The following is a 27,422-nucleotide window of genomic DNA, read 5'->3' as shown; positions in this document are numbered from 1 at the left end:
ACTGAAGACTGATCCTTGACTAATTTTCCGCCATCGTCTCGATTGTGCTACTCCGGTCTTCGAGTACCGTGGCATCCACTTCTCTTGCAGATCCCGGCCAGTCAAATCAAGGGCGAATATACGATAATTTTTAGAGATGGCTATTCCTGCGGATATGGTGCATTTTTAACATTTTGGAAGACGAATGGCGATTTGTAAGCAGTCATCAAAAAGTTCCAGTTCTGACCCTGCTAAAATCTGCACAATATCGTTTTTTTTTTTTTTCCTTTCCCTGAGATGTATTCCCCCTCCTCCCCTGACCGCAAGTATGGGCGGCCTTGATTCACATCGTCCTTCGTCACTGAAACTCGTTTTCGTCGCCACTGGAAGCGTCTGCACCCTGTAATGTGGAGGTGCATTGTTTCCGTACCTTTTTTACCAATTCAGCATGTACTGTTGCAGAATTGTTCCCCTTAAAGTCTAGAAAACGAATTGCTTCACGATACTCGATTTTATGAACGGGCTGCGTTATTTTGTTTTCGCTCCTTTAGTGGCGAGCTAGAGTGCCATGATCTGTGGATTTCAGTGTGTACTAGTACTGCAGATATGTACTTGATTTTAGTTAACTTGATTTTTCGATGCGATAATTAAAACTTAATGACTACCATTCGGCGTCGAGAAAAATATGGAAACACAGCGAAAAATGCATGCCTGAACACAAATGGAGACGCTAGCCAAGCCTGCAGATTGTGCTGTTGTATTTGAACACGAACGGCTTTTGTGCAATGTCCTCAACTGACTGAAAATGTCAGACGTGGTCAGAACAGTGTGCTGCTTATTTATGAGTGCATCATGTCACAGCTCAGTGCATTCGTAGGTGGATAAATTGTTAGTGCTCGTATGGTGGGTGTTTCTGTAACCTAGGACAGCGTTTCTCAAGCTTTCAGTATTCACGACCCAATTTTCTATCATAATTTTTATCGACCCCCCCCCCCCCTCTTTCTCCGTACGACGACAATAATACATATAAAAATGTATTTTGAGTATTTTGGCGCTGAGGCTACAAAGTTACAAACCTTTCAAAGTACCAAGAATAGGTAAATTTATTGCTGTTTAGCAACATTCATCCGCTGCATTGGCAAACGCAAAATCGATAGCCCTCTTCTGCCCTTTGTCACAAACGTAGCAGGTGAAAAGTTGATGGATCACCTCGGGGGGATGTGGGGGAAAAGGGAAAGTAGCATGGCTGCTGCCTTCGAAAAACGTTTCCCTGCAAACCAGGCTCAAGGGAGACACTAATAATTACTAAACTTGTATTTAATGCTGAACTGAATAGTTAATTATTGAATTCATTGAGCAATAGTGATTCAGTTCTATTTATAAGTGCATAATATCAGTGTAAATGCGAATTTTAATTTTTTATTATGTCAGAATGTGTTTTACTTCGCTTTTCTTCAGTAAATTAATCAGTTTTTGAATTCAAATTTTTATCTTTGCGGTAACCTCGTGTCCTGCATATAGTGTTATCAAGCCCTCCTACGGCGACCCGCCCCACAAGCTGAGAATCGCTGACCTACATATCCAAAGTGTTTGGTGTTTAAAGATGTACTGTACTGAAAATTTATATCACATACATAGAAATACTAAAATCGAGATCCGCTAAGTCACAACACGAACGAAAATGTGTTGAGTGGTGATGACGGACTGACACTGAAGAGGATTGCGACATGAAATAAAAGGACGAGAGTTGGAGAAGTCAGTGCAGAACTGAATGTCGCTCTCGCGAACCCTGACACCACCAAAACAACACGAAAGGAGCTGGGAATCCAAGGCGAGCTGGAATTCCAAAACCACTCATCAGTGATGCAAATGAAGGTAACAGGAAACCGTGGTGCTGGAGCCATGAATTCTGGACTATGGAGCAATGGAGGAAAACTATTTGGTCTGATGAATCTTGTTATGCACTGTTTCCAACTTCTGCCCGAGTTTACGTCCTATGATAGAACATGGTGGTAGTTCAGTGATGATTTTGGCAGCCATATCGTGGTATTCCATAGGCCCCCATAGTTACCCTGCAAGGTCGAAATGCTGCCAAGGATTATGTGACCGTTTGGGTTGATCAGATCCATCTTGTGACACAATGATTGTTGCCCATTAGTGATTCTACGAGGGCTATCCACAAAGTACATTACGTTTTGGAATTAAAAATAAATAAAGTATTGGAATTTTGTTTTATTATATACAGATGAAAGCCACACTTAAATACTACTTTTCTACATAGTTGCCATTTAAATTAAGGCACTTATCGTAGCGATGGACGAGCTTTGAAATTCCTTCGTCGTAAAATTCGGCCGCCTGCGCCTTCAACCACGTGGTTACCTCTTTTGGGAACGAAAAGGTGTGATTTTTGTGGATTTCCTGGAAAGAGGCACTACAATAAACTCTCAAAGGTATTGCCAAACTCTGCACAACCTCAGAAGAGCAATACAAAACTAGCGCAGGGGAAAGTTGGACTCAAAAATCTTGCTGATTCACGACAACGCCCGGGCCCACACGGCAAATGCCACTCGTGAAGTTCTCGAATCTTTTAAGAGGGAGTTGTTTCCTCATCCGCCGTACAGTCCCGACCTGGCACCGAGCGACTTCCACTTATTCCCAGCAATGAAGAAGTGGTTGGCTATGCAGCGATTTGATGACAACGCACAGCTTCAAGAAGAGGTAACCTCGTGGTTGAAGGCGCAGGCGGCCGAATTTTACGACGAAGGAATTTCAAAGCTCGTCCATCGCTACGATAAGTGCCTTAATTTAAATGGCAACTATGTAGAAAAGTAGTATTTAAGTGTGTTTTTCATCTGTATATAATAAAAAAAATTCCAAAACTTTATTTATTTTTAATTCCAAAACGTATGTTCCAAAGTGACAGGGCCCCTGTTCACACACTCGCATCATACAGAACTAATTTTGCGAGCTCGAGTATGAATTATCGCATTTCCCTAGCCACCATAGTCATCAGATCTCAGTGTCTGCAGTCCACTTTGGAGAGAAGGATGCGTGGTCGCTATTCATCTTCATCATCGTTACTTGAACTTACCGTTATTTTGAGGCAACAGTGGTCTATGATTCTCCTGAAAACCATACAGTACCTGACGACTGGAAGCTGTTTTGAATTCAGTGGTCTTCCTATACAAAACTGGGTATGGTAATGTGTTGCGTTTTTGGTGTTCCCAAATTTTTGTCGACCCTACGTACAAGGCCAACGACACTGAGCCTGGTGGTGCCGGCAGGTGTTCATCGGGAAGGAGCTGGTGGAGTCCGGGAAGACGCTGCTGGGGCTGAGCGCGAGCCGGTCGTCGCTGCAGCTGCCCAGCATCGTGGTGCACGGCCAGGAGCAGTCGCCGTCGCCCGTCAGCTCGCGCAGCGACAGCCCGCTCAGCGAGAAGGCCGCCAACAGCCTCGCCCTCGGCCTCGTGGGCTCCGGAATCGCTAGGCTGACGCGCGGCGATTCGGACGGCCTCTACGAGTGCGCCACGGCCGGCGCTCACGCCACAGAGCTGCGCCCCAGGAGGTCAGTACACAGGCAACAGTGGAGGGAAGTGTGTGGGGGGGGGGGGGGGGGTGAAACTGTAGTCTGCGACAGTGCACAAATGGTTTAACTCATTTTTAACTGGAAGAACGCAGGAGGTTCAAATTAACAGTATGGATAGTCTGCAAAAATCAGCAGGTTCTTCTAACTGGGAAGTCTTCAAGAAAGGTGTCCCACAGGGTTCAGTCTTGGCTCCCATATTGTTCTTAATATACCGGGTGATCAAAAAGTCAGTATAAATTTGAAAACTTAATAAACCATGGAATAATGTAGATAGAGGCGTAAAAATTGACACATATGCTTAGAATAACATGGGGTTTTATTAGAACAAAAAAAAAAAGCAAAGTTCACAAAATGTCCGACGGATGGCGCTGGACAGCAAAACTGCTACCGTGACGGGTGAGAGGTACGCCGATATGTTACAGAATCGCATCATCCCCAGCCTAGCTGATAAACACCTGCTGGAACATATGATGTTTTTGCAGGATGACACTCCACCCCATATTGCTGGACGCGTGAAAGATCTCTCATGCGCTTTGTTTGGTGATGATCATGTGCTCAGCCACCACTTTTGTCATGCTTGGCCTCCCAGGTCCCCAGACCGCAGTGCGTGCAATTATTGGCTTTGGAGTTACCTGAAGTCGCAGGTGTATCGTGATCGACCGACATCTCTAGGGATGTTGAAAGACAACATCTGATGCCAATGCCTCACCATAACTCTGGACATGCTTTATAGTGCTGTTCACAACATTATTCCTCGACTACAGCTATTGTTGAGGAATGATGGTGGACATATTGAGCATTTCCTGTAAAGAACATCATCTTTGCTTTGTCTTACTTTGTTATGCTAATTATTGCTATTCTGATCAGATGAAGCGCCATCTGTCGGACATTTTTTTAACTTTTGTATTTTTTTGGTTCTAATAAAACCCTATGTCATTCCAAGCATTGTAAATAGGCTGTTTAGGTTTTTATGTTGGGAACGCCATATAGCGCTCTATATGAAAATCACTGGCTGTGCTGTGTGCAGTCTGTGGCTGGTTGGCGTTGTTGTAATACTCGCCATTGTAGCGTTGGGCAGTTGGCTGTTAACAGCGCGTAGCGTTGCGCAGTTGGAGGTGACCCGCCAGCAGTAGTGGATGTGGGGAAGTGAGATGGCGGATTTTTGAGAGCATCAGAAACAGTACATTTGTAAGAATGGATGTCATGAACTGCTATATATATTATGACTATTAAGGTAAATACGATTGCGTTGCGCTAAAAATATTGTGTGTCAGTTTAAGCACAGTCTTGTATAAATTGTTCTAAGGGGACGTTTCAGCATGTGTGTCAATTTGTACCTCTCTATCTACATTATTCCGTGATTTATTCAGTTTTCAAATTTATACTGACTTTTTGATCACCCGGTACATTAATGACTTGCCACTCTACAGGGTGGCCATTGAATGTGACTGGGCCAAATATCTCACGAAATAAGCGTCAAACGAACAAACTACAAAGAACGAAATTTGTCTTGCTTGAAGAGGGAAACCAGATGGCGCTATGGTTGGTCCGCTAGATGGCGCTGCCGTAAGTCAAACGGATATCAACTGCGTTTTTTTAAATAGGAACCCCCATTTTTTATTACATAGTCGTGTAGTACGTAAAGAAATATTAATGTTTTAGTTGGACCACTTTTTTCGTTTTGTGACAGATGGCGCTGTAATAGTCACAAACATATGGCTCTCAATTTTAGACGAACAGTTGGTAACAGGTCATTTTATTTCGGTTGTTCCAATGTGATACATGTACCTTCGTGAACTTATAATTTCTGAGAACGCATTACCTGTAAATTAATACTACATTAATGCAATAAATGCTCAAAATTATTTCCGTCAACCTCAATGCATTTGGTCATACGTGTAAGGACATTCCTCTGAACAGCGAGTAGTTCGCCTTCTGTAATGTTCGCACATGCATTGACAATGCGCTGACGCATGTTGTCAGGCGTTGTCGGTGGATCACGATAGCAATTATCCTTCAGCTTTCTCCACAGAAAGGAATCCGGGAACGTCAGATCCGATGAACGTGCGGCCCATGGTAGGGTCCTTCGACGACCAATCCACCTGTCATGAAATATGCTATTCAATACCGCTTCAACCGCACGCGAGTTATGTGCCGGACATCCATCATGTTGGAAGTACATCGCCATTCTGTCATGCAGTGAAACATCATGTAGTAACATCGGTAGAACATAACGTAGGAAATCAGCATACATTGCACCATTTAGATTGTCATCGATAAAATGGTGGCCTATTATCCTTCCTCCCATAATGCCGCACCATACATTAACCTGCCAAGGTTGCTGATTTTCAACTTGTCGCAGCCATCGTGGATTTCCCGTTGCCCAATAGTGCATATTATGCCGGTTTACGTTACCACTGTTGGTGAATGACGCTTCGTCGCTAAATAGAACGCGTGCAAAAAATCTGTCATCGTCCCGTAATTTCTCTTGTCCCCTGTGCCAGAACTGTACACGACGTTCAAAGTCGTTGCCATGCAATTCCTGGTGCATAGAAATATGGTACGGGTGCAATTGATGTTGATGTAGCATTCTCAACACCGACGTTTTTGAGATTCCCGATTCTCGCGCAGTTTGTCTGCTACTGATGTGCGGATTAGCCGCGACATCAGCTAAAACACTTACTTGGGCATCGTCATTTGTTGCAGGTCGTGGTTGACGTTTCACACGTGGCTGAACACTTCCTGTTTTCCTAAATAACGTAACTATGCTGCGAACGGTCCAGACACTTGGATGATGTCGTCCAGGATACCGAGCAGCATACATAGCACACGCCCGTTGGGTATTTTGATCACAATAGCTATACATCAACACGATATCGACCTTTTCCTCAATTGGTAAACGGTCGATTTTAACACGGGTAATGTATCACGAAGCAAATACCGTCCGCACTGGCGGAATGTTACATGATACCACGTACTTATACGTTTGTGACTATTACAGCGCCATCTATCACAAAGCGAAAAAGTGGTCCAACATTCATATTTCTTTACGTACTGCACGAATATGTAATAAAAATGAGGGTTCCTATTTAAAAAAACGCAGTTGATATCCGTTTGACCTATGGCAGCGCCATCTAGCGGGCCAACCATAGCGCCATCTGGTTTCCCCCTTCAAGCTAGACGAGTTTCGTTCTTTGTAGTTTTTTCGTTTGATGCTTATTTCGTGAGACATTTGGCCCGGTCACTATCAGTGGACCACCCTGTATATCCACGAAGATGCAAAGCTAGTTCTTTTTGCTGATGATACAAGTACAGTAATCACACACAATAAACAAGATTTGGCTCAGGAAACTGTAAATCATGTCTTTCAGAAAATTCTTAGGAGGTTCTCTGCAAAGGGACCCTCATTAAATTTTGTGAAAACAGAGTATACACAGTTCTGTACAGTAAACGACAGAACACAATTGATAAATATATATTTTGAACATAAGTCTGTTACTAATGCCGAATATTCAAAATTTCTGGGTGGGAAGAAACACATTGATGATCTACTGAAACATTTAGGTTCACCTACATATGCTATTAGGGTTACTGCAAATTTTGGTGGTAAACGTATCAGTAAATTAGCCTACTATGCCTATTTTCATTCAATGCTTTCATATGGCATATTTTGGGGTAATTCGTCGTTAAGAGAAAAAGTATTCATTGCACAAAAGCGAGTAATCAGAATAATAGCTGTAGTCCACCCAAGATCATCTTTCAGACATTTATTTAAGGAACTCGGGATATTCAAGTACCTTCGCAATACATATATTCATTTACGAAATTTGTTACTAATAACCCATCCCAATTCAAAAATAACAGCAAAGTGCATAGCTACAACACTAGAAGAAAGGACGATCTTCACTATCCTGGGTTAAGTCTGACTTTGACACAGAAAGGGGTGAATTACGCTGCGACAAAAATCTTTGGTCATTTACCAAATAGCATAACAGTCTGACAGAGAGCCAACCAGCATTTAAAAATAAATTAAAAGAACTTCTGAATGACAAAGCCTACTCGGCAGATGAATTTCTACATATGAAGCAGTAATTGTAAAAAAAAAAAAGGAAAAAATTACATCGTCTAAAGAAAACTTATGTTAAACTGACATGTTCTACATCATTACGAAAGGTCGAATTCATGATCTATGGAATAAGTATTTATGTAATGTAATGTAATAGAAAGGCACAAAGATTTGTATGCAGTAAGCAGGTTGAAGTGTATTCACGGTGTAGCAGCATTGCAGATATTCAGACAATTACACAAGATAAGCACATGGGACAAAAAATTAGCCACTACACGAGATATTTTCACGCTAATATTGTTTAACGCTACCTCTGTATTGATAATGGCCTCAATTTGGCAAGGGACACTGTCTACAAGATTCCTCAGATATGCCATTTTCAGCTGAAGCTACTTGTTGGTCATTAGTTCTCGCAGAACTACCGAATAATGGGGGTGTTGGCTCCTCCATTTCACCCGTTATTCTGAATAGTCCCAGACAGTTTCTATGGGATTAAGGCCAGGTGATTTAACGGTCCTATCGAGTAACGATAGACTGCCATTCTGTGAACATAGCTTTCCTCATCTTAGAAGACAGGGATGTTTTAGCATACTCTTCATAAAGATATAGAAGAAACGACAACAGTACGTCACGAAGAATGCTGAAATAAACATCATGGTTCACGTTGATAGTAAGCTAAAAAAGTGGACCCAGGTACGAAAAACTGCCCCAAAATACCACAAAACTACCTCCACCCTAAAATACGTTTTGTATGCCCTGCGAGTTAAAAGCTTCACTGAGCGGTTTGTGCTATCATCGCCTTGCATTATTTGAAAAGAAACAAAACAGTGACTCGTCGAACCACAGTACACGCTTCCAGTATCTGTGTTGTTTGCCCCACTGAAAAATGAAATTTTATGGGCCTTTAACGATGACCCGACTTCAAATGTCCATTCCATGTGATTCCCTTCGCGATGCTCACTCATAAACTGGTAACAATGACCTTCATTTATTGAAGCAGCAATTACTTTGGGGTTTGCAGCCGTTTGTTGTCGGTAACACGTCAGACACGTCTCTGGTCCTTGTCACCTAGGATCTGTTTACGACCACTGTTGTCACTCCGTGTTATACGGCTGCAAGTGGCACATCAATTCTTTCTAGACAAAATGGACAGTCCCCATTGAAAACCAACAATCGGGCAAGTTCATTCACGGGTACCTCCAAACAAGACAGCTCGTTTCTGTCATTCTGTCACGGCATCGTGTCAATCTGTCTATCTGTATTAATGCCTTACAAGGGACTGGCTACCACATAATGTGATCAAAAGTATCCAGATACCTATTAGTGGACATTAATGTGTAGCTAGTCCACCTTTATGACTATTTTAACCCTGCTGGGGAGTCTTTCAATGAAATGTCTGAATGCCTGAGGAAAAGGATAGGCCATTCTTCCTCAACAGCCGAAACCAGTTACGAACCATCACCTCCGGATGCTGCTCTGTGGCAGGGAACATTGTCGTTCTGATACAATCATCGTCTCCGAAGTTTTTCTCCATTGTACACAGTACACAATGCTATTAAAACTGTCTACACCCGCCTGTCTTTAATGTTTTCCGAGGCACAGTAAGAGGACGACATCACTGTTGGCCCTACACATGGTGATTGATAACGTTCTCCAAGCCTTTGTCGAACCCAAACTGCTGCTTCGGGCTGCCACAGGATACAACGCGACTCATCACTTCAGCCCACTCGTGCCAGTCATCCACTGTCCATTGGCCTCGCTCTCAGTACCACCTCAAGTGTTGCTTATCAACGGCTACAAAAAAGTGTGGCTTATGAGGTGCAGCTCGACCATTGTATACCCTTCTTGTATCCCCTTCTTTTTAACTCCTTGCACACAATCATTGTCCTAGCTGGAGTACTAGTAGTACTTTTGAACGCACGGATGATTCCTTCCGCTGTTATCACGCGATTTTTTCCAAGCAGCAATGCTCGACGGTCCCTGTCCATCCATGATGTCTCGATGGACTGTGTTTAGCGGTGGTTTTCCATTGGCTTTTCCGCTTCACAGTCACAACAGTCGACTTGGGCAGCTTAAGAAGGGTACAAATGTGTCTGACGGATTTTTTGCTTAAGTGACATTAAATGACTAGTTACCATTCGGAGTTATTGAGTTCTCCTAACAGATCCTTTCTCCTGCTGTTACTTCTCTAGTGACAACGCAGTACTCCTTTTATACTTGCAGATATACCCCTCGTGACGTCCGGGAGTCGGTTCCACATTGCATATGGGTGTCTGGACCTTACGTCATCTCTTTGTCTCTTGTAGGCTTGTACCAAGGGAAGCAAGGAGACGACGTTGATTGGAGGCCACTATCGTCTTTCTATAACACAAAATTCATGCACATATGAACTGGTTTCTTTATTCCTAAGAATAAGAAATCTACTTAACTTAAGCTATTTGTTGTGTGGAACAACCTCTCTGTAATAGTCCACATTAGCCTTAGTGCTGGTGAAGTACAAGACTGCGATGTACACTATTCGGGTCGTTATGTGCTGCCTGATTCTGAGCTAGAGGCTGTGACTGCGAAACCTCAGTGACTCGCTGGATAGCACACTGGAACACACTCAGTGCGACAGACCGGCCTTCCGATCCGCGGTGGCGACCTAAATACTGGCGGCGGAGAGGGCATTGGCGGCACGTTTCCTGCGAGTCTGTCATTGGCCTCTATCGATCTTCTCGCAACCTTTACCCCGCATCTACATCTACTTCTACATCCATACTCAGCAAGCCAGCTGACGGTGTGTGGCGGAGGGTACTTTGAGTACCTCTATCGATTCTCCCTTCTATTCCAGTCTCGTATTGTTCGTGGAAAGAAAGATTGTCGGTATGCCTCTGTGTGGGCTCTAATCTCCCTAATTTTATCCTCATGGTCTCTTCGCGAGTTATACGTAGGAGGGAGCAATATACTGCTTGACTCCTCAGTGAAGGTATGTTCTCGAAACTTCAACAAAAGCCCGTACTGAGCTACTGAGCGTCTGTCCTGCAGAGTCTCCCACTGGAGTTAATCTATCATCTTCGTAACATTTTCGCTATTAGTAAATGATCCTGTAATGAAGTGCACTGCTCTCCGTTGGATCTTCTCTATCTCTTCCATCAACCCCATCTGGTACGGATCCCACACTGGTGAGCAATATTCAAGCAGTGGGCGAACAAGTGTACTGTAACCTACTTCCTTTGTTTTCGGATTGCATTTCCTTAGGATTCTTCCAATGAATCACAGTCTGGCATCTGCTTTACCGACGGTCAACTTTATATGATCATTCCATTTTAAATCATTCCTAATGCGTACTCCCAGATAATTTATGGAATTAACTGCTTCCAGTTGCTGACCTGCTATATTGTAGCTAAATGATAAAGGGTCTTTCTTTCTATGTATTTGCAGCACATTATACTTGTCTACACTGAGCTTCAATTGCCATTCCCTGCACCATGCGTCAATTAGTTGCAGATCATCCTGCATTTCAGTACAATTTTCCATTGTTACAACCTCTCGATATACTACAGCATCATCCGCAAAGAGCCTCAGTGAACTTCCGATCTTATCCACAAGGTCATTTATGTTTATTGTGAATAGCAATGGTCCTACGACACTCCCCTGCGGCACACCTGAAATCGCACTTACTTCGGAAGACTTCTCTCCATTGAGAATGAAATGCTGCATTCTGTTATTTAGGAACTCTTCAATCCAATCACACAATTGGTCTGATAGTCCATATGCTCTTACTTTGTTCATTAAACGACTGTGGGGAGCTGTATTGTGCTGTGCTGGTGTGCATGGTGTATTGGCACCAGAGTACATCAGCACACTCGATACTTTTGATCAGAAACTGTATTCAACAGTTGCGTTAGCAGTGGAGAATCACATGACTGCCTCACTTGGTACTAGTTTTAGAGCATCTATGGCTCTCCAAAGCGACCAGTGTGCTCTTTTAACCTTTGTTGTTGTTGTGGTCTTCAGCCCTGAGACTAGTTTGATGCAGCTCTCCATGCTACTCTATCCTGGGCAAGCTTCTTCATCTCCCAGTACTTACTGCAACCTGCATCCTTCTGAATCTGCTTAGTGTATTCATCTCTTGGTCTCCCTCTACGATTGTTACCCTCCACACTGCCCTCCAATACTAAATTTGTGATCCCTTGATGCCTCAGAACATGTCCTACCAACCGATCCCTTCTTCTAGTCAAGTTGTGCCACAAACTTCTCTTCTCCCCAATCCTATTTAATACCTCCTCATTAGTTATGTGATCTACACATCTAATCTTCAGCATTCTTCTGTAGCACCACATTTCGAAAGTTTCTATTCTCTTCTTGTCCAAACTATTTATCGTGCATGTTTCACTTCCATACGTGGCTACACTCCATACAAATACTTTCAGATACGACTTCCTGACACTTAAATCTATGCTCGATGTTAACAAATTTCTCTTCTTCAGAAACGCTTTCCTTGCCATTGCCAATCTACGTTTTATATCCTCCCTACTTCGACCATCATCAGTTATTTTGCTCCCCAAATAGCAAAACTCCTTTACTACTTTAAGTGTCTCATTTGCTAATCTAATTCCCTCAGCATCACACGACTTAATTCGACTACATTCCATGATCCTCGTTTTGCTTTTGTTGATGTTCATCTTATACCCTCCTTTCAAGACACTGTCCATTCCGTTCAACTGCTCTTCCAAGTCCTTTGCTGTCTCTGACAGAATTACAATGTCATCGGCGAACCTCAAAGTTTTTATTTCTTCTCCATTGATTTTAATACCTACTCCGAATTTTTCTTTCGTTTCCTTTACTGCTTGCTCAATATACAGATTGAATAACATCGGGGAGAGGCTACAACCCTGTCTCACTCCCTTCCCAACCACTGCTTCCCTTTCATGCCCGTGGACTCTTATAACTGCCATCCGATTTGTGTACAAATTGTAAATAGCCTTTCGCTGCCTGTATTTTACCCCTGCCACCTTTAGAATTTGAAAGAGAGTATTCCAGTCAACATTGTCAAAAGCTTTCTTTTAACCTTAAGACTAATATTTGGTTGCACGAGTTTACAGTAGCCTTGACAACTGCATCGAACCACTTCTCTGGCTGATGGCATCAAGACGAGAGCAAGAGCAAAGAAACATGACGTTCCTCGTGTGACGTGGACGTGGCGTGCAGCAGATGTTGTCGCGACAGATCCGGCGGTCGCCGCCACCGGCACCGCAGCGGTGCCCAGCCGGGATGCTCGACGTCGCCCGCGCAGCCGCTGGCGCAGCCGCTGCCGTCGCTGCCGCCGCGCGCTAAGAGTCCGTTGCCGGAGCTGCTGGACGTCCCGCTGAGGGAGCGACGCAAGCAGAGCCCCAAGCGCGCGCGCACGCGCGTGTCACAGCTGCCCGCCTCCACCTCCTCCTCCTCGGAGAGCCTCGACTCCGCCAGGTACTTCGCCGCCCCCCTTACGACATACATTACACAGTCTCTGGTAATCCATCGTGGGCAGTGGAACTGCAACCGGACATAAAGTACTTGAATAATGGCAACAAAAACAGGCGTTTGTATTTGAATCCAACGTCGTTTATACTAGACTACTGGCCATTGAAATTGCTACACCACGAAGTTGTGCTACAGACGCGAAATTTAACCGACAGGAAGAAGATGCTGTGATATGCAAATGATTAGCTTTTCAGAGAATTCACACAAGGTTGGCGCCGGTGGCGACACCTACAACGTGCTCACATGAGGAAAGTTTCCAACCGATTTCTCATACACAAACAGTAGTTGACCGGCGTTGCCTGCTGAAACGTTGTTGTGATGCCTCGTGTAAGGAGGAGAAATACGTACCATCACGTTTCCGACTTTGATAAAGGTCGGATTGTAGCCTATCGCGATTGCGGTTTATCGTATCGCGCCACTGCTGCTCGCGTTGTTCGACATACAATGACTGTTAGCAGAATGTGGAATCGGTGGGTTCAGGAGGGTAATACGGAACGCCGTGCTGGATCCCAACGGCCTCGTATCACTAGCAGTCGAGACGACAGGCATGGCTGTAACGGATCGTGTAGCCACGTCTCGATCCCTGAGTCAACAGATGGGGACGTTTGCAAGACAACAACCATCTGCACGAACAGTTCGACGACGTTTGCAGCAGCATGGACTATCAGCTCGGAGACGGTGGCTGCTGTTACGCTCGACGCAGTATCACAGACAGGAGCGCCTGCGATGGTGTACTCACCGACGAACTTGGGTGCACGAATGGCAAAACGTCGTTTTTTCGGATGAACACAGGTTCTGTTTACAGCATCATGATGGTCGCATCCGTGTTTGGTGTCATCGCGATGAACGCACATTGGAAGCGTGTGTTCGTCATCACCATACTGGCGTATCACCCGGCGTGATGGTATGAGGTGCCATTGGTTACACGTCTCGGTCACCTCTTGTTCGCATTGACGGCACTTTGAACAGTGGACGTTACATTTCAGACCCGTGGCTCTACCCTTCATTCGATCCCGGCGAATCCTACATTTCAGCAGGATAATGCACGACCGCATGTTGCAGGTCCTGTACGGATCTTTCTGGATACAGAAAATGTTCGACTGCAGCCGTGGCCATCACATACTCCAGATCTCTCACCAATTGAAAATGGTCTGGTCAATGGTGGCCGAGCAACTGGCTCGTCACAATATGCCAGTCACTACTCTTGATGAACTGTGGTATCGTGTTGAAGTTGCATGGGCAGCTGTACCTGTTCACGCCATCCAAGCTCTGTTTGACTCAATGCCCAGGCGTATCAAGGCCGTTATTACGGTCAGAGGTGGTTGTTCTGGGTACTGATTTCTCATGATCTATGCACCCAAATTGCGTGAAAATATAATCACATGTTAGTTCTAGTATAATACGTTTGTCCAATGAATACCCGATTATCATCTGCATTTCTTCTTGGTGTAGCACTTTTAATGGCTAGTAGGGTACAAAGAGGAAGGAAAATGAGGACCCTCAAAACAACGGAAAAGATGAGAACCGGTACAGGGAATAAATAGCATAAAACAGGAAGTGAAGAAGAAAAAGAAGAATAAGAATGCCAAGATCTGAGAGGCGTAGCAAACGATTACAACCCTGAAATTTCTTTTGGTTGGAGCCGCGAGAGTAAACCGTCGATGGAAGGATTCATTCACGGTAAATACACTCCTGGAAATTGAAATAAGAACACCGTGAATTCATTGTCCCAGGAAGGGGAAACTTTATTGACACATTCCTGGGGTCAGATACATCACATGATCACACTGACAGAACCACAGGCACATAGACACAGGCAACAGAGCATGCACAATGTCGGCACTAGTACAGTGTATATCCACCTTTCGCAGCAATGCAGGCTGCTATTCTCCCATGGAGACGATCGTAGAGATGCTGGATGTAGTCCTGTGGAACGGCTTGCCATGCCATTTCCACCTGGCGCCTCAGTTTGACCAGCGTTCGTGCTGGACGTGCAGACCGCGTGAGACGACGCTTCATCCAGTCCCAAACATGCTCAATGGGGGACAGATCCGGAGATCTTGCTGGCCAGGGTAGTTGACTTACACCTTCTAGAGCACGTTGGGTGGCACGGGATACATGCGGACGTGCATTGTCCTGTTGGAACAGCAAGTTCCCTTGCCGATATAGGAATGGTAGAACGATGGGTTCGATGACGGTTTGGATGTACCGTGCACTATTCAGTGTCCCCTCGACGATCACCAGTGGTGTACGGCCAGTGTAGGAGATCGCTCCCCACACCATGATGCCGGGTGTTGGCCCTGTGTGCCTCGGTCGTATGCAGTCCTGATTGTGGCGCTCACCTGCACGGCGCCAAACACGCATACGACCATCATTGGCACCAAGGCAGAAGCGACTCTCATCGCTGAAGACGACACGTCTCCATTCGTCCCTCCATTCACGCCTGTCGCGACACCACTGGAGGCGGGCTGCACGATGTTGGGGCGTGAGCGGAAGACGGCCTAACGGTGTGCGGGACCGTAGCCCAGCTTCATGGAGACGGTTGCGAATGGTCCTCGCCGATACCCCAGGAGCAACAGTGTCCCTAATTTGCTGGGAAGTGGCGGTGCGGTCCCCTACGGCACTGCGTAGGATCCTACGGTCTTGGCGTGCATCCGTGCGCCGCTGCGGTCCGGTCCCAGGTCGACGGGCACGTGCACCTTCCGCCGACCACTGGCGACAACATCGATGTACTGTGGAGACCTCACGCCCCACGTGTTGAGCAATTCGGCGGTACGTCCACCCGGCCTCCCGCATGCCCACTATACGCCCTCGCTCAAAGTCCGTCAACTGCACATACGGTTCACGTCCACGCTGTCGCGGCATGCTACCAGTGTTAAAGACTGCGATGGAGCTCCGTATGCCACGGCAAACTGGCTGACACTGACGGCGGCGGTGCACAAATGCTGCGCAGCTAGCGCCATTCGACGGCCAACACCGCGGTTCCTGGTGTGTCCGCTGTGCCGTGCGTGTGATCATTGCTTGTACAGCCCTCTCGCAGTGTCCGGAGCAAGTATGGTGGGTCTGACACACCGGTGTCAATGTGTTCTTTTTTCCATTTCCAGGAGTGTAGAACATTTTTAGAATATTTCCTCGTAGAATGGATGGACCAAGCATTATTCGCGATAATTTCGTTGCAAGTTGATCAGCTGTCTCCAACAGTACTGCATTTGTTTTCAGTTTCTTGTCTGCCACTTTTCACTGTCATTTTTTCCTAATTTTTCAGGGAGATGACGCTGCGGCTGTCGTCGTCGGAAAAGGCGTTGTGCCCGGAGAGGCATTGCTGGTCGGGCGGCTCCTTTGATGAGGGCCGGCGCTTGTCCATAGAAGCTTCCGGCGAAGACACGGGAGAGGTAATGTACCTCGCTATCTGAACACACTACCCTACTTCTGTTATGTCCCTCACTTGTATAAAAACGACAGCTATCTAACGTTCTGCAGTTTTACTCGATACAGTGTTATATCTCACAAGTAAACCTACCCAAGGGGTATACTTCGATTTCGATCAGCTTTGAGTATGTTGTACTGTAGAGCAAAATAAGAGACACATCTCTTTTTATACGTGCCCTTCCGACCGTTAGGGAGGTGAACGACCCCCTTGAAAAAACTTTATTCAAAATTTTTGAATGAATACCCTCGAAACGGTAATAGACATAAAAAATTTGAAATAAATGTTCTATGCTTTTTAATGTACGCTACAACAGCTACCCCGATTTGTCGAAAAAGCCATTTTTTTGAAATCCCCTGCCTCCTTACTGTTTTGTTTTTCGTTTCGACATTTGACTAATAGCAAAATGTATAGCATCGTTAATTCCAAATTCAGTCGTATATAGCGAAGTTGTATTCCAAAGATACATTTGTCATAAGTGAGCTAGAAATATCTCTATATCGCTGTATGCGCACCAGGTATCTGTCCGCTTCAGTGCTAATTGTCATGATGAGTCATTTAACAAGTCTTTCCCAGATAAATATGTTAGTGTATACAGAATGTTACAAAAAGGTACGGCCAAACTTTCAGGAAACATTCCTCACACACAAATAAAGAAAAGATGTTATATAGACATGTGTCCGGAAACGCTTAATTTCTATGCTAGAGCTCATTTTAGTTTGGTCAGTATGTACTATACTTCCTCGATTCACCGCCAGTTGGCCCAATTGAAGGAAGGTACTGTCGACTTCGGTGCTTGTGTTGACATGCGACTCATTGCTCTACAGTACTAGCATCAAGCACATCAGTACGTAGCATCAACAGGTTAGTGTTCATCACGAACGTGGTTTTGCAGTCAGTACAGTGTTTACAAATGCGGAGTTTGCAGATGCCCATTTGATGTATGAATTAGCACGGGGCAATAGCCGTGGCGCGGTAAGTTTGTAACGAGACAGATTTCCAGAACGAAGGTGTCCCGACAGGAAGACGTTCGAAGCAATTGATCGGCGTCTTAGGGAGCACGGAACATTCCAGCCTATGATTCGCGACTGGGGAAGACCTAGAACGACGAGGACACCTGCAATGGACGAGGCAATTCTTCGTGCAGTTGACTATAACCCTAATATCAGCGTCAGAGAAGTTGCTGCTGTACAAGGTAACGTTGACCACGTCACTGTATGGAGAGTGCTACGGGAGAACCAGTTGTTTCCTTACCATGTACAGCGTGTGCATACACTATCAGCAGCTGATTGGCTTCCACGGGCACACTTCTGCGAATGGTTCATCCAACAATGTGTCAATCCTCATTTCAGTGCAAATGTTCTCTTTACGGATGAGGCTTCATTCCAACGTGATCAAATTGTAAATTTTCACAATCAACTTGTGTGGGCTGACGAGAATCCGCACGCAATTGTGCAATCACGTCATCAACACAGATTTTCTGTGAACGTTTGGGCAGGCATTGTTGGTGATGTCTTCATTGGGCCCCATGTACTTCCACCTACGCTCATTGGAGCACGTTATCATGATTTAATACGGGATACTATACCTGTGCTGCTAGAACATGTGCCTTTACAAGTACGACACGACATGTGGTTCATGCACGATGGAGCTCCTGCACGTTTCAGTCGAAGTGTTCGAACGCTTCTCAACAACAGATTCGGTGACCGATGGATTGGTAGAGGCGGACCATTTCCGTGGCCTCCACGCTCTCCTGACCTCAAACCTCTTGACTTTCATTTATGGGGGCATTTGAAAGCTCTTGTCTACACAACCCCGGTACCAAATGTAGAGACTCTTCTTGCTCGTATTGTGGACGGCTGTGATACAATACGCCATTCTCCAGGGCTGCATCAGCGCATCAGGGATTCCATGCGACGGAGGGTGGATGCATGTATCCTCGCTAACGAAGGACATTTTGAACATTTCCTGTAACAAAGTGTTTGAAGTCACGCTGGTACGTTCTGTTGCTGTGTGTTTCCATTCCATGATTAATGTGATTTGAAGAGAAGTATTAAAATGAGCTCTAACATGGAAAGTAAGCGTTTCCGGACACATGTCCACGTAACATATTTTCTTTCTTTGTGTGTGAGGAATGTTTCCTGAAAGTTTGGCCGTACCTTTTTGTAACATCCTGTACATTCTTTTAATTTTATGGAATATAAAATATTTTGTGTTGCATTTGTGTTTTATTTTATACATTTGGTGTGTCTTTGTTATTTTCAACTTGCAACCTCTTCATATGTAATTATATTATATTTGAAACTGTTTGTACAATACTGTTGTAACATTATTGTAAATCTGTACAATAATGAGAAAGGCACAAAATTGTTCAGGTCAAAAAAATGCTGAATGCACAGGTATTTCTAGTTTAGTTCTGAAAAATTCGTCTTTGGAATACCACTCATCCTTTACCATTGAATTTGGTGTTGGTGTTGCTATGTGTTTTACTATTACTCACACGTCAAAATGAAAAACAAAATTGTGGAGGAGAAGGGATTTCGAAAAAAATAATTTTTTGGATCAATCTATCAATATTGAAGCATACCGGTACGTTAAAAACAATGGAACTTTGATTTGATTTTTTTCCCATATGTGTTACCCTTTCAACGATATTCATTCAGAAATATTTAATTCAATTTTGAGTGTGTTTCACCTCCTTAACGGCCGTACGGTGAGATATAACAAAATCTGCCTCACTTGCTTTGCTCAACACTATAACGTACTCAAAGCCGATCAAAGCGGAGTGTATTCTCTGGGTAGGTTTCCCTGTAAGTTCGAAATCCCAAAGCTAACAGAGGACTGGTGCTGCTAATTACAATGACATATTTAACCGGCTGTTTTGACCATCCAGTTAAGCAATTTCTATAGGTTTAATACAACAGGATAATTAATTACGTACAGAATGCGAAATTCTTCATTTGGACAAATGACTTTTAAATTATCATCACCTTAAAAATTACCCTCCGCTGTAAGTTAAAGGTAGTATGGTCACGCCATGAGAAGTCCACTATCAGAAGAGCGAGGGATACGCACGGTAAGAGGAAACTGCCCTGAACGCATGCTCTGTGTTAATAGCAAAGTCCTATAGGCAAACATCAAACGTCTTATTGAAAAGGTGCATTCACACGTTTGCATCGTTCCGTGATGATCCCTGACGGCCATATACACAACTGTGATTACGCTGAAATTTGGCCATAGGCACGTTTATAAAACAGCGCTACGTTATTGGTTGCGGTACATTGGCTGCGAAGGTGCGGCCTGCAACTGTCAGAGATCAACTCACACCGACTAAACTACAATGGTGGAAATTATTATACAGGCATATGGTAATTAGTGGGAAAAAAACGTGTTTATTTACGTATTTTGTACTGCGCGCATTTTTCAACTACAATTTATAACAAAGCAAAACAAAATACATTCTCACTTCTCCATTAGATTTAGGCTGAGCACTTAAAAATTGAAAAAAAGCGGTCTTCGTGTAGGAAAGACAGTTTCAGTGTAGTGCTTTTCATATAGATGTACAATTTATGTGTCACATATCTTTGGAAATAATTGCCTTTGTACAGCTAGAAGCTCTCGCTGATGAGTAGACTCTCTGCTCAGTCTTAAATTGTTTGAAGATGGGCTATACAGCCGAAAGCAGGTTCACAACAAACTTTAAAATGATTAGGCCTGTTACTGCAGAGCATTAATTGTGTGCATTTCAGTTTCTAGTAAGAAACGTTCGGTGTTCCTCAATCGACCCCACTGGCACACATCGCTAGAATACCGAGCTGTGATGAACCATCACTTGCCTCCCACCCAGCCCATACAGAACACGGGTTCTGCACAAGTGATCAAACCTGTAGCTACAGCGATGTGCCGCCAGCGAGCCGGTTGTACATACGTACGCCTGAACTTCATCGTTTCATGGATTTGATCATAGCCTCTCACATGACGGAACATGCGAGAAGTAATCAAAGTAACGGGAATTTTTGTTTTTCTTTAAGTATCTTTAGTTACTCAGCGACATCAACTTTGTCCCTTCAAAGCAGTCCTCCTCGGGTATAATGCGCTTGTGCCAGCGCTTTTTCCAATCTTGAAAGAACTTCTGAAACTCACTTTTCGTAATGGTGTTCAGCTCCTTCAGAGATTCTGTTTTTATCTCATTAATGGTGGCAAAACGACGTCCTTTCATGGATCTCTTCAGCCTCGGAAATAGAAGGAAGTTTTGCTACAATTCTGGTCGTTTCCTTCGGATTGCTTCACATAAATGGTAGATAACTTCCAGGTAATATTCCTTATTGACCGTACGGCCATTAGGCGCATGATGCACTATGCTGTTATAATCGAAGAAAATAGTAAGAAGAACCTTCACATGTGATCAAACTTGTCGAATTTTTTTTCCGTTCTGCTCATCACGCAGTTTCCGTTGGGACGTTTGGGCCTTGGTTTCGACGTCATATCCGTATACCCATGTCTTCTCACTTGTGATAGTCTTCTTTAGAAGTTCTGGATCGCTCTCGACTCCGTTCAGAACTTCTGAGTGATGTCCACGAAACATCGTTTTTGGTCGAAATTCAACAATTTCCGAACAAACGTTTCTGCTACACGTTTCATGCTCAAAAAATTCGATAAAATTGCTTGGCATGGGCCAAAAGATATACCGACTCATCAGTAACATCTCTGATGGTGATTCGGTAACTTTCGAGAACCATTTTCTTTACTTCTTCCACTTTGTCATCAGTAACTGATGTGCTAGGGCGTCCAGTGCACCGTCGTATTCAACGTTGTTTATATCACTCGTAACTCTTGTCTTAGGCATAGTAGATTCGCCAATAACCATAGTCAACATTTCGAATGTGGTGCTGCACTTTATTCTATTTTTTAAACAAAAGTTTATGCAAATTCTTTGATCCATCTTTTTCGAAAGTAAAAATTCACCGAGAACTCGAAAGCGAGTATAACCTTTCCAGTTGTCAACAAATGGCTCAAAATGGTTCAAATGGCTCTGAGCACTATGCGACTTAACTTCTGAGGTCATCAGTCCCCTAGAACTTAGAACTACTTAAACTTAACTAACCTAAGGACATCACACACATCCATGCCCGAGGCAGGATTCGAACCTGCGACCGTAGCGGTCACGCGGTTCCAAACTGAAGCGCTTAGAACCGCACGGCCACAACGGCCGGCATTGTCAGCATCAAGCTAAATACTCAAAACAGCTGAAAATGCAAACATACATCAGGATCATATGTACCAGCGAGATAAAAAAATCTGAAAATCCGACTCATAAAGCTTGTAAAATTAAAAAATTCCCTTTACTTTTTTATCACATCTCGTATACATGTGCACTGAAATTCTCCTTCGAGCAAAATATTTCTAATAACTAAAGTCTACAGAGAATTTAAAAATTTTTAGATTTGGTATTTCATGATGACTGACGTAGAGGAACTTTTCTTAAAAGAAAAGTAATAATACTGTTCCACTTTAATACATTTATTATTTGCTTCTCATTATGTCCAAGTAATTTTTAATGTTTACTCGGAAGGCTTTCACCACAGATCTGGCTTTCCGAAGAGTTCTTTGAAGATCGAAGCTACTTCCAAGGTCTTATTATAATATTGTCTTTCTGTCAAAGAAATGCCACTGTAACGGCAGCTGCTGAAAGCAAAGCTGACATCTCTTTGAACACTGAAATAGTGTGTCTCAAACGTTTTGGGTCAAATTCAGTCCACAACCCATTATATTTAGATAGGGAACCAATGGTCGGAAATGCATGTTTATTCTGTTATGGACATACACAACGTATGCCTCATAGTAACAACGTAGCTCATAGTAATTGTTCAAAGTGACGACCGCCAGTCTCAGTGAATGCATGGAAATGGTGCATTAAGTTTTGCCGCAGTCTCTCGAAGATCCCGGGTGAAACAAGCAGCCTGGACCCTAGCAAGCAGGTCTTCATCTGGTCCAATGGGGGTTTCATTATTTCAACGTCTGTCGTAAATCCACAGGAAAAATTCCAGAGGAATGAGATCTGGCGATCGCACTGGCCATGGACAGCAACTCCACTTCCACTCCAACGATGAGGGTACATGTTGTTCACGTGCTCACAGACATTGACTTTGAAGTGGGTTGGTGTACCGTCATGTTGTAACCACATTCTTCAGCGGACAACAAGGGGTACAGTCTCCAATAACTGTGGCGGCACACCTCAGGAACATCAGGTAATGTGGACCAGTCAAATGGGGAGGCAGCAAATAATGTCCTTTTAGGTAATTTTGGACACTGCCCGCCCATACATTGACAGAGAATAGTTGCTGGTGACCGCTGATGTTGGTGGCATGGGAATAGTCCCCACTCCAGACATTGCTGTTGCAGCTGTTGGAAACACCATCACAGGTGAATTAGGACTCATAAATAACAACCCAAACAGTATGAAGTTCGGCACTATAGCACTGCAGTGGACAATCCATTGACAGAAGTGAACATGGGGCTCATAATCCATTGGTCCCAGGGTTTGCACATGTTCTTTACGATAGGGATGTAATATCTGTTCCACCAGAACTCTCCACTCTGTGTCCTTCAAAGTGTGCATTTCACGGGAGAGTTGGCGGGTGCCTGTTACTGGGTGTTCGGCCATACGATCCAACTGCATCCTCTCATAGTCTTCGGGTGAACCTTGACTGGCTCCTTGTGGCATGAACGATCCGGTCTCTTGTAAGTTGGTATCCACAGAAATAAACTTCCTCCAGTTAGTATGACATCTACTGGGAAAGAGTTCTCAGTATATGTGTGTTGCTTTATGGGCACTACATCCTGTTGCATCGTACGTTAAATACATTTATGCAAACTGCCCAGACAAGTAATGTTCCATCTTTGACTATGCGTGATGCACTGTGCATTGTAACCCAACTCACCATCAACACATCAGGACCTGTCTAATGCAATAGACAACTGCACCTGGGACAGTGGCGTCCGTGTGGAACAGGTTAATGCTCCGGTGCGATGCATGCACTCATCATGTATCACATGTGCTATAAGCTAAGTTGTGTACACTAAAAATGTTTGGCGGTCAGGGATGTAGGCTGTTTAACATCTGGTGCATGTTCCAGTGCATAACAAACATGTGTGATCTTTGAGAGAGAGTGGCAGAACTGCATGTACCATTGGAATACATGCATTGAGACTTCCGGTCGTTGTTTTGAACAATTACTGTTAGCTACACTGTTGTCATGCAACATCGGTAAAATACAAAGAGTGACTAACCTAACAAAAAAAGTAATAATATCTCATGAGACAATAGCATAAATGTCAGTAGTAACAGTATCTCGCTTAAGGAGTGCAATAATGGCAAAGTGGAGTAGCATAGTATCATAAAAATACCACATTTCATGGTACAAATAAAGACAAAATGGCATCAGAAATAAATGAACATAAGATACATAGAGGCAATATACAGAAGGACACAAATTCTTATTACGAAAAAAAGTATGAGTTACAATTTGCAGCGGCCAGACCACCCAAGGGTTGCGATCCGCTGGACACATGTCGAAATAAACAGTGTCTCTTTCAATTGTTGTTTTCATGCACATGCTTACGAATACAGAAGAATGTGCAATGCCTATGCTTATAGAGAGCCGACCTTCAAGATTCTGCCTATCGGGCATGTCGCCTCCTAAATTAAAACTAAATAATCAAGGAAATGTGAAAACAAAGTACGGTGCCAATAGAATTTGTATAAGAATGAGAAATGTGTCAAGTAAAAGGTTTGGTGTGTTTTATAGGTATGTGGACTCGCATGTAGAACCAAAATAAGAATAAACTGAAATTTGTTGGTAGTGCAAATAACGACTTCTGCAAGACTAATTCCAAATATTGTTCCTGAAAAGTATCAAAATATTTTGTTTATCAGGCTGAAAGGCCGAAAATAAGTAGTTGTGGTATGAGATCATCCAAATTCTATCTAGCTACGTTATTCTATAAAGTGCTTGATGTTGCTGATGTGATGAATGCCTCACGATTTTCTCGTTCGGAAAGTTTCAGTGTGAACTATACGTTTTCCTCTGTTGGAAACATAGTGAGTGTGTACCAACACTTCTTTGTTCTATGCGAAATTCCTGCTAGTGACACCTGTTTGTGTTGACGTATGCGGCGTTGTGCTGCACGGTTTATATTTTTAAGTGCGATGTCTATAATTTCATGGTGACGTAATCTTCTTTTACTAGGAAAAGAAACTATATCACGAATTTTGTTAGGTGGATCTAGATTTTTCAACACAGGATAAGGCGAAAGCATGATGGAGTCGTTTGGTAGGGAATTGATGACGTCTTGAAAATCTCAAATGTGCTTGTTCCAGTTAATATGTTTTTTTGTGAAAGGAGTCTTCCAATCTCTTTCATGACGCGCTCTGATGGGCTGGAAGAAGCATGGTGTCTGGAGATAAAAATGGCTGTAATATTGCTAGCTTGCAGTGTGCGCTTCCCTAATGCTGATCGAAATTGCGGTCCACTGTCGGAGATTACTTCTTAACATGTCCAACATGAGGCAAAAAATGTTTCGTAAAAGCTTTAGAAATAGTTGTAGCAATGGCTTTTCGTAACAGAGTGAAAAATACAAATTTCGAAGTTAGTTCTACAGCAACGAATATGTAACAGAAACCTTAATTAATTCTTGGAATTGATCCATATAGAGCAACAGCTGCCTTATGTCTTAATTTCATGGGTTCAGTGGGGCACAGAGGGGCAATGTGAGATACTGTAGAAGATTAAGCTTTTTGACAAATTCTGCAAGTCACCAAAAATCATCGAATACGCTTTTCCATATTTGTGAAATAACAGTTCTTTCATACGACAAAAAGCATTTGCGAGCACCACAATGGGGTAGTTCAAGTGTGTATACCAGATTAATTTATTGACAAATTCTTCAGGTACGCAGAGAGTCCAATTATCGATGCCAGGGCGAGCGCGGCGAAACAGAATGCTATTGTGCTCGTTCTGATTGTTGTCTGGCTCGTGTCACGCCACAGACATTTGATCTCTTTCCAGACGTCGTCTTTGCTCTGCACCCTAGCGATGTCTTTTAGTGATGCTGAAATAAAATTTTCAAAAGTTACCTGTTTAATATAGAGAAGGCTGAAATTAATTTGACAGAAATTAGCGGCGATTTCTTGCTGGTTACTGGACAGTGAGCGTGAAAGTGCATCTGCTACAGTATTTTGGGTTCCTGGGGTTTGGACAATCGTAAAATCAAATTCCTGCAAATAAAGTTTCCAACGACTAAGCCTGTCATGTGTGAATTTAGCTGATAAAAGAAACTGAATTGCTCTGTGATCTGTGTATGCCGTTCGTGCCCGCCGTAGAGCAAGTGACGAAACTTAGTGAAAGCCCAAACAACACATTGTTTCGAGTTCGGTGATAGAATAATTTCTTTCAGCAGATGTGAGGATGCGACTAGCAAACGGGTTGTTTTTCTTTAGAGTTGCACCACTTTCCTCTATTTCCTGAAATATATGGACACCAAGAGCAGTCTTGGCGCTGTTTGCAGCAATCGAAAAATCTTTTCTCGGGTGAGGATGTGATAGAAGTGGAGCGTGAAGTAAAGCATTTTTTTAGATTGAGAAACTTGGTCTGTTCTTGGGCATCCCACGACCAGATAGTATTTTTACCAGTAAGATGACATAATCTAGGGGTATCTAGTGCAGAGTGATGTATGAAACAGCGAAAAACTTGATCAAACCGAGGAAGCTGCGAAGTTATTTTTTGGTAGGTGGAATTGAAATTTCACGGATTGCTTGTAGTTTGTCGGGCTCAGGCGTTATGACGTCTGCCGAAATTACGTGACCTAGAAATTAAATGGGAGTCTTGCCAAAATGAGATTTACTGAGGTTCACGGCAACACCTTCTGTAAGAAAAGTTTGCAGTAGCTTGTGAATAACAGAATTATGTTCCGACGAAGAAGGTTCTGCAATTAGAATGTCGTCAGTGTCTGTGGTGATTCTGTCTTTTAATTCATTGGGAAGAATATTATTCATCGCATGGATGAATACAGAGGAACTAGTTGTTAAACCAAAAGGCAATTTACAAAATTGGTAGCAGTTACCGAAACATATTTTCTGCAATTACGATGCAGTTGAATTTGCCAGAATCCATATTTTTGGTCCAAACTAGAACATATTGACGTTCCGTGAAATTTTCGCAAGAGCTCTTTCAGCGTTTGCGGATGATCGGTTTCAGTAATGATGATTTTGTTGATCTGACGTGAATCCAACACAAGACGAAGTGAGCCGTGCATCCAACACAAGATGAAGTGTGCCATCTTTCTTGTTAACAATGTGAAGAGGGTTAATATACAGACTAACGGCTGGTTGAATGAATGTCTTGGTTTAACATTGCCTGAAGTTATGGTTTACTCGATCTCTGTAGATGAACGGAATGGAATAACGTTTTGCGTTAAATGTATTATGCGCTTTTACTTGGAATTCGTAAACAGAACTGGACATGGTTCCTGGTACATTGTTAAATACTTCAGAGTGCTGTAGAAAGATATTCTGCAACTGTTGTCGTTCATCCTCGGTCGAAGCTTTACATTCATTTATCTTACTGTTGATCGTCTGCACAACGTCATAGTCAAAAATGGCTCAAATGGCTCTGACCACTATGGGACTTAACATCTGAGGTCATCAGTTCCCAAGACTTAGAACTACTCAAATCTGTCTAACCTAAGGACATCACACACATCCATGCCAAAGGCAGGATTCGAACCTGCGACCGTAGCAGCAGCGCGGTTCCGGACTGAAGCGTGTAGAACCGCTCGGCCACAGCCGCCGACAACGTGGT

At 43.6% G+C, this 27,422-nt stretch overlaps 1 protein-coding gene across 1 annotated transcript in view; it reads left to right on the top strand.

The window, feature by feature from the left end:
• The window catches only part of LOC126176587 (uncharacterized), a 541,845-nt gene that overhangs the window by 490,816 nt on the left and 23,607 nt on the right, over positions 1-27,422 (top strand). The window contains exons 29-31 of the mRNA XM_049923748.1: positions 3,264-3,544; positions 12,828-13,082; positions 16,402-16,528. Coding sequence (XP_049779705.1) covers positions 3,264-3,544; positions 12,828-13,082; positions 16,402-16,528 — 663 coding nt within the window. The remainder of the gene's footprint in view (positions 1-3,263; positions 3,545-12,827; positions 13,083-16,401; positions 16,529-27,422) is intronic.

This window comes from Schistocerca cancellata, chromosome 3, assembly GCF_023864275.1.
Source record: "Schistocerca cancellata isolate TAMUIC-IGC-003103 chromosome 3, iqSchCanc2.1, whole genome shotgun sequence".
Classification (NCBI taxonomy): Eukaryota; Metazoa; Arthropoda; class Insecta; order Orthoptera; family Acrididae; genus Schistocerca; species Schistocerca cancellata.
The sequence above is the reverse complement of the archived record's forward strand: the minus strand, read 5'-3'. Positions and strand labels throughout refer to the sequence as shown.